The 8,491-nt window shown below is 42.8% G+C and overlaps 1 protein-coding gene and 1 long non-coding RNA gene across 3 annotated transcripts; both read right to left on the reverse strand.

Moving 5' to 3' along the window:
* Positions 1 to 6,519: 6,519 nt before the first annotated feature.
* si:rp71-45k5.2 (forkhead box transcription factor) lies at positions 6,520 to 7,380 on the reverse strand. Its single transcript, XM_026348090.1, has 2 exons — positions 7,288 to 7,380; positions 6,520 to 7,164 (listed from the first exon to the last, which is right to left on the reverse strand). The coding sequence occupies exons 1-2, from the start codon at positions 7,378 to 7,380 to the stop codon at positions 6,520 to 6,522; spliced, it is 738 nt and encodes a 245-aa protein (XP_026203875.1).
* Positions 7,381 to 7,485: 105 nt separating this feature from the next.
* LOC113155048 lies at positions 7,486 to 8,491 on the reverse strand. Of its 2 annotated transcripts, none has more exons than XR_003298094.1 (3): positions 8,401 to 8,491; positions 8,057 to 8,140; positions 7,486 to 7,701 (listed from the first exon to the last, which is right to left on the reverse strand). It is a non-coding gene; the product is annotated as an uncharacterized LOC113155048 (long non-coding RNA). The 2 variants fall into 2 exon arrangements; XR_003298093.1 differs by having other exon boundaries at positions 8,274 to 8,405.

An 8,491-nucleotide genomic window follows, 5' to 3' on the forward strand; every position in this document is an offset into this window, starting at 1 on the left:
CATTGTGTTATCTTATTTCCCCTCTCGAACCTTCCCTTTCCCATTTGATCTTTATTTATATTATGTCCTCACTTATGTAAAGTATAACATCACGTTTGTTTTTTTGGTTAAAGCTACAGGAACATGAGACTCATAATCAATCCATTTTAATCTGCCCAGTTAAGTAAATAGAAATAATTCATTAGATGAAGTGGTGTAAGGACCTGACTAGGAAGCCCAGCTGTGAAAAGAAAGCAGGAGTATACGTTACATCTGCTGAATTAGTCTGTTAATCCTCCCACTGAAACACTAAACCTGCGCTGTGCATGAAGCAGCACTCCTGCACATCTGCGTCTTCTATCTGTTGCATGCGAGGGGGTTGGGGGGGTCATACTGTTGAAGAGTGTTTAATGTGTAAGTTCATGACCACAGTGCATCGCCTTCCACTGCAAACAGAGCAGTCAATAAAAGACAGAATATGTAGCAGTGAAGGTCAAAGCTCATCCATTTTACTGACTGCTGCTGACTCCTGTGCCGCTCGAGTATTTTCATTAAATATGATGTGATTAAGGGCTGTTTCCTGACATCCTGTTTGTTCTTCCGTTCAAATGTTGTTCACTTGAACACCCCCATCCCACAGTGTCTCTGTCTATGTGTGTGTGTGTGTGTGTGTGTGTGATTCTCCTCTAGGCTGGACTCAACCAGTCACAGCAGCTACTGTGATGCAATAAGTTTGTAAGAATGGATGATTCATACACACATGACATGTAATGTGTCTGCCAGTCACGTAGTAAATAGTGTGTGAAGTGATGTAAAGTTGTGGCCAGTGATGAAAGTTACAGTGTTTTTCTGGAGAAAAGGATATTTTGTTCATACTGGAAAGGGTTTCATTTTTCACTCAGCCAGGTGTTTCTGAATTTATGCAGCATGCTACGGTAACATCTTGTTATAGGTCAACAGACAAACACACACTGACACAGTACACACAACAAGTACTCTCAATAAGGTGCAGTAACTGCTGCGATTGATAAGACTGTCCTCTTTTTCTTGATAAGATAGTTACTGAGTGACATATGGGGCTGTGTAAATGTTACTGATAGAAACAGTCAGTCATAATATTAAAGTCTAAAGTGTAAAACGCCTCCTGCGGTATTGAATACAGATCAAATTTTGGTGAAACTGCTACGAATAGTCTTAAATAACATAAATCTGTCTTCTCGATTGTTATCAGACTTGTTGTGGTAATGTAAGATGCTAGAAATACAATCACGAAAGGGCACAGTCAGCTGACGTGAAGTTTGTGTAATTATTAAAGACGATATCTTAAAAGGTATGACAACAATCGGCCTTTTCCCAGAAAGAGAGAGGCACAAGACTAGTAACACATTAAAGCATGTTCATTCATCTATTTACACTGTCTAACTGATTTAAGGGCAAATGATGTCCAGCGCAGTCAAAACACAATCCAGAAGTCAGTAAATCATTAGTAAAAAAAAAAAAAGCGAACACAAACGGGGACGGTGGTTATATATCCATCGTGTGTGACATGAGAAAAGAAGCTAAACAACCAGTGGGTGGACTTGAGCGCGACCAATCCCCCCAAAGCACGTTGATTGTTCACCAAGTTCTCTGTCACAGCCCTAATGCTGTGTCTTTATCACCAGTGCTAAGTCTAGACACAGTAAACATGTCAGGGCAGAGCAGCTACTGATGACACAGCTAAACAAAGCCTGTGCGATGAGTGAATCACTGATACAAGCTGAGGGCTGTTGCTAACCAACAATCCCTACAGCAGAGGTAGAAGATTTAATGTGCAAAGCAACGCTGGGAACAAATGAACGTGCTGCTGCGATGATCGTCCATATTTATGCATCCTTTTCATTGCATGTGGAACTCCCACCTTATTATGAGGTGCATTTAGGTTTTGGCAGGAGCTCACACAGTCCACCAGCAGCAGGTCAGCCGCTCCAGATAAGGCTGGACCGGTTACTAGAGTGGAAACTGCACCTATCCAGCTCCTGTTTTGATTCCTGAGGAAAGTATGTGAGGTCAGGATGACAGGACGTTCGCTGGTGGGAGTCACTGTTACATTCAAACTTTCCTACAGAGATGTGGATACTGGGTTAACGGCTTGATTCAGTTCGTATGAAGTCGATTGAAATTGTGATAGTGAGATTTAAAATGTACTGCTAGGCTCGGGCCATCCTGCTGGATCCATTAAATGGACAGTCCGTGTCCTGTCCTGACTGACCGGGACTGAAACTGACAGAAGGCTGTGAAAACAACTCCTGCTGTGTCGCAGGTGGGACTCTGTTTGTCTTAGTGGTCAGTGTAGGAAAATGAGTTAATTGGCTGTGAAACGACAGAGTTTCTATATAAACATTGAACACAGCTGTTGGGCTGGACGTGAGCGGGGTCCGGTAATATGGGCAGAATTAAAAAATGGGTTTATGTTGTGAGGGGGAGTTCAGGAGGCATGAGTATAACGTCCAACTATTGCTTTAAAGATGTCTGTGGGGTTCAACAGGGAACAGACATGGTCGCTGGAGTCCAGTGCTGCATTACTGTTTGTGGATGTTTTGACCAAGTGTCCCCAGTTAGACTACATATTAATTCATGAATAAGGACATTTTACAGCTGATTAACTTGCTGGTGACCCGGAGAGCTTCAGTTAATGATTCTTTATTAACCTTGTAGTGAGGATAAACAAACCCTCATCAAAAGTAGGCAACTTAATCTCACAATACCGGTGTTGTAAATCAAAGGTCACTCCTGCAATACCTGAGGACAAAACACTTCTCAGTACTGCTCCCAAAAGTTATTAAATGAAGTGCTATAAAAGGAAATGTACCGTAAAACGTGATCGGCCAGCCACATGAAAGGGTCATCAATGTTTTGTAGACATGATCTTTGGAGCTTTTTATTTTGATAAAGGTTAAATATGGCATAAGTAAGTAAGTAACCTATTTAACTGCTATGTTTTGATCACGCAATTTCTGTGTGTGTGTGGACAAATAATAAAGTGCAAGTGAACTTGAAACATTTTCAGGTCACAGGTACTTGTCAAAACACTTTGATAGTAAATAGTTCAATGCACATATCCAGTGTAATGCAGCCTCCAGGGGGGAAATACATAAAGAAAATGTAGACACTTTAGTGCAGACAAATGGCCCATGCAAGTGTTAAACCATTATACGGTAGTTTTATCATAGTAATTAGTGAAGAGGCCTTCAGGTGCACTATTTTTCTGCCGCAGTTTGCCAACTTATTTAACGGGTTTATGCACTTTTGAGCAGGTTATTCTAATTCGTAACGCATCAGTCGCGCAGAGTGTCGGTTCGTTTTTACGCGGGGCCCCTGAACGCAGCACCCTCCCACAGGATGAATGAGCGGTCTGTGGCGGTGATGGAGCGGTTTCGGGATGACAGCGGCTGTTGTGGGTGGTGCAGGGCGGGACTGGGACGAGGAAGACGAGCGCGACGTGACTGCTCCGATTGTCAATTGTTTCGAGCGGATGCCGACGACGACGACGACGCGGGGCTGGTTCGCTGGTCCTCCTCCGTCTGGGTGTCACTGGGATACCTCCAGTGTTTCCTCACAGAGTGAAGAGTCTTCAGGGAGTTTACAGAGTTCATGTGCTGCACTTCACGCAATCAAATCAGACGCACTGTGGAAAAACAAAACACACAAAACACATGATCAGTTTATTCTATGTGATATGATGCCATTTCACTGACAGCTGATTTATTTCTAATAATCCTTCTGCCATCCCACAGTTTTACAATCTTGCTTTTATTGTAGTGAAAGTCAAATGGTTAAATAGTCTTGTTGATGTCATTTTGCTATATTCGTACCAGGCATGATACATTAGGTAATAATGACAGCAACATGTTTTTCCCATAACATGTTTTGACCTACATGTAAACAAGTGGCAGAACAATTGTGGAGAGCTCAGCCAGAAACACACACACACACACATGCTGGTGCAGTGGGGTCACGTCAAGAGACGAAGGCCAGAGGTGATCGGGCAAACAGTAACTTCATTAAGTACCTTTAAATGTGACTGTGCACACGCTTTACTTGTTGGCCCATAACACGATGTGGTTAATTCTTCTTGAAAATGGGAGGAGAGGCACGTCGTGGTGCGGCAAGGACTAACATCGGAAACATATTTTGGACGAGGTTCAGTTTTGGGGTCAGAAAGACGGCCTGTAAAACAAAAACATGGGTGAGAGGAGCATACTGGCCTGTTCAGCATGTGGGATCCTCTGTATAGTTAGTGGATTAATGCGTGAATCAGTTTACTCAATCAGTTAATACTATCCCACAATTAAAGTTGATCCTTAATAATAGACAGGCAGGCAAGCCCCACATTTTCAGTTTCCTCTGACTGTGCAATTAAAGGAAATCCTGTCATCTCAGCCTCCCGGTATAAATTTATCATCAATGTTTGCCTCATTGTGAAATGTGGGACTTTAACTTTAATAACAAAGCAGGTCGTGTTCATTGCTGCATCGTATAATATCCTGGAAAAAGCAACCCTAAGCAAAAATGACACCTGTTTTCAAATGAGGTAAAAAATAAAAGAGAGAGAGAGAGAGAGAGAGAGAGAAGGAGATAAGAAGCAGAGAACAAAGGGAAAAAAGAAGTGTGTTCATGCCTCCAGTTCCTCAGTGTGTCACTCAGTCACATGCTCAGTGCCTCTGTGTAGTGTGTAATGTCTGTTCACCAGTCAGTGGAGAGAGAGAGAGAGGGAGAGAGACAGAGAGAGAGAGAGGGAGAGAGACAGAGAGAGAGAGAGAGAGAGAGAGAGAGAGAAACAGGGCTGCGTCGCAATCTAGGTCGTCCACCAGTAATCCCACAGTGTAGAAGTATGTCGTGGGCTCACACAGCGAAAAGCTGAGCTAACCCACCTTCTCTTCCTTGCCCCCTGTCTGGCAGAGGTCTTTGTCTCATGACAGACCCCCCCTCACCCCCCCCCACCCCACCGTTTGCCTTTGACTACAAGACTCACATGATTTGATGTTATCCGCAACAAAATTCCTGACCTTGACAAATGCTGTCAATCTACTGGGTTTTTTATTTATTCATTATATCATGAGCGCCGCGTAATGATGAAAACAAAAACAAACTGGCACCGTATAACATTACGCCCACGTTGGTGAAACCCTCAGACTGGATTTTTAAAGTTTTTCACTGGGATCGTTACTGTAAATCATTCATGTAATCCCCTCAAACCTGCACAATATTTACAGTTTTAACTCACCACGTGTTACAAAGCTTATAATGTTCTTGTCTTTTGGTGACTGAGTGGATCATAAATCACTGCCTGACTTGTCTGTTTCTTGTTGCAGGATGTGGTGATGGTGAACCTCCCTGTTCATTCTCTAACACAGGAGCTACGTGCTATCCGACACTCCTGACCTTTGCACCCTCGCTAAATCCTGTATGGTTCATTAAGGGGACTTCACCTTATTTAGCTTAAGTATTAAGCTATATAATGCATCGTGCTGCACTGTGCACCATAAAGTTCTTCCACCGGCCTTCACATTACAACATCTGACTCATAAATCTCCAGCTACTATATGATACCACTATTTGGTGAACTAGTAATAAAGTTCTAATGTGAATTGTGATAGAAAAAAAAAAAAAAAAAGGGCTCAGGTGGAATAAGTGGGTTAAGGACCAGATGAGAAAATGTACCCTGTGCCTCAGACGTGTTGCAGAAGAGCAAACAGATTTCATCTGCGAGATATTTGCTCTGCACAACCTCGCCTCAGTGGTCAGTCAACTCTGTATTATGTCACCCAGCAGATAGGTTAACCGTGTCTTTCAGGAACATGGTTTAAAATGTTTATCCCCTTTTTTTACAACTGTAACCTGCTCACATGGTGAAATGTGTAATTTGTAGTTTAGAGTGTGTGTTCACTTCAAAAGCATCACTTAGCGTGTTTCAGCCTCTTTAAACCTCCTCAATGACATGACCTACATTTTCAGGTGTGACTGAACTTTATCTTTCTGAAAGTAAAGTGTGCACAATAACAAAACATAACAATGTTCAGGATTAACTAAATCACAATGCATCTAATTTAAAAAAAGTTTTTTTTTTTTGAAGGATGGGGATGTAGACTAAACACCTTTAATTGTTCTTGGTTTGATACAATGAACTGTTTCCAATTATTGCTTTTCAAACTTTAAAATATTATACCGCCATCTTGTGGTCAGAGTAAGAATATCCCTTAACAAAAATTAGTGAGGAAAAAAAAACAAAAAGGTATTTTAAAAAACAGCTTAGTGGCTGATATGTCAAAGTCCATGATTCAGTCCTCTCTGAGTTAAATATCAGGAGATATCGACAACATAATTTTCTTCCAACAAAATAAAAACCACAAACAAAGGAATTACAACAGTCGAGGGACAAAGAGCATTTCTAAGTATGTGTGTCTGCTCTTTGAGAAAGGGATCACTAAAACAGACCTGTCAGTCAAAAACACAAAACATATACAAGTGCAATTTGGAAATAGAAAAAAAAAATGGTTTTCACAAACGAAAACGAGGGGCATCGTGGGTAAATGTTGGTACAGAGTAAGTGATGTAACTGCTGTGTGGGCTGCTGAAATAAGGAGCAGCACTGGGTCTTGTGTAGATGGGGAATGACGGCTCACTGCACACATGAGTCTTCTTGATGTACTTGGCAGCTGCATTAACAGTGAGTCCATGGTGTGTGCTGCCCTCTGTTGAACACACGGGGGAACTTCCAGCTGGAGCTTGAAGGAGCAGAGGCTCCTCACAGTCCCAGCTGAAGCTCCTCTTTGTCCCGACCGGTGTGTTTGGGAGCCGAGGCTGCTGCTCTGCTCTGACCGGCAGACTGCACAGAGGAGAAGCTCTGGAGGTGCGAGCACCCGGACTGTCTCTCTTCAGGAGGGACTCGATGGAGAAAGGACTGCTGAACTTCACCTCACATCTGATCTGGACAGCTCTGCAGGCTGCAGCTTCAGGGGAGTGGAGAGCTGAGCAGGGCTCTGATGGTCTGCTCCTGTTCTCCGTTTCCACTTTGGAGAGCAAGTCGGGGAAGAGCTGCAGGATTCCTTTGAAGTGACGACGCACCATCTTTGCTGTGATCTGACTGGAGTCCAGCTTCCAGTAGTTCCTCTTACTCTCCAGTGAACCTGAAACCACTGGGATCTGAAAATACAACAGCACCCAGTTAATGAAGAGTTCATGCAGACGCACAGTGACTCATTTATTCCTAATAACAGATGTAATACGGTGACTTGAAATATTCACACTTTCAGAAAGGACACTCACCTTGACAAAACATTTGTGGGTTGATAAACAGACTCTGATGTTGTTCTCTACAGATTTTCTGTCTTCACAAAGTAGTGGTGCCAACTTGTCCATCAACTAGAAAACAGCAGGTGGAGATTTAGGTTTTCATTTGGGTTTCATGTTGCCATGATCTTAAACAAAGTCACTTACATTGCTAAGACTCGTCCTTACCTGAGTGAAGGTGAGCATTTTTCCTGGAGCTTCTTGGAGGACCACGGCGATCTTAGCCAGGTAGGTGGTGCTCTTCCTCAGCAGACCTCGCTGTTGCAGCTGAGCTCCGAGCTTCTCAGACCTGTTCTGCATCTTGAGTGAAGTATCTCGACCAGAGCGGAGTTATCCCAACGTCACCGAGTGCAGATGTGGACCTGAGGCGGTCAGCTCTGGATACAAGTCCTGTCAGGACAAATGGGACATCACAGGGTGTGCACTGCAGGTTAATGAGCACCTTTTCATGAGCAGATGAGCCATTGCTGCTGAAGGAGCAGCCAGTGATCACAGAAAAGCTATTTCCAAAACTTCATCAGCATAACTGAATGTGTTGGAGATCTTAGATTACTTAGATCAATCATTCTAATTATGTTATCAAAGCAGACGAGTAAGAGAGACCTGAACATCTTCTAGAGGCAAAGAACATGAAAGCAACTAATAATTAATATACAACATATTATTGTTCTGGTATTAAACTGTGTGACTTCTTACTAATTTAAATAGAGACACTTCAACCAAACCAATGAACTGCACTACTCACACTGAAGTCGTTCACCACACTGGAGCAGCAACGTCAGCTGATTGTTGACCACCTGCAGGTGCAGGTGTGTGTCACTCTGCGACACTGTGGAAACAAATACACACATCTTAGAAAATGTATGGTTTCATCTGACAATGTGGTCAATCCCATTTCTTAAATTGACAATATGAAGAATGATTTTCCTTTAAAGACTAACGCAGCACTCAGCGACACTGACATTGCAGTAGGCAATCGAGTCACATTCTCACATCACTCCTTTCAAGTCACAGCTCCGTCTATTATCCTACTTATTGATGAAGGTCATTTGCATCAGTGATCCTCATTCAGATGCAACAACACATTACCTGCTCTGAACGCTTTATGCAAACGTAACTTCAGAACCAGACTCAGATGAGGGACCTTCAGTGTGTGGTGCTCCACTACACCAGCTGATTT

This window comes from Anabas testudineus, chromosome 11 (assembly GCF_900324465.2).
Source record: "Anabas testudineus chromosome 11, fAnaTes1.2, whole genome shotgun sequence".
NCBI lineage: Eukaryota > Metazoa > Chordata > Actinopteri > Anabantiformes > Anabantidae > Anabas > Anabas testudineus.

Bases quoted from the DNA above. Each gene is read 5' to 3' on its own strand.
- si:rp71-45k5.2 (XM_026348090.1), bottom strand. From the start codon at position 7,380: ATGGACAAGTTGGCACCACTACTTTGTGAAGACAGAAAATCTGTAGAG. The intron at 7,165-7,287 runs GTGAGTGTCCTT...TTGTATTTTCAG, and splicing joins CCCACAAATGTTTTGTCAAG to ATCCCAGTGGTTTCAGGTTC.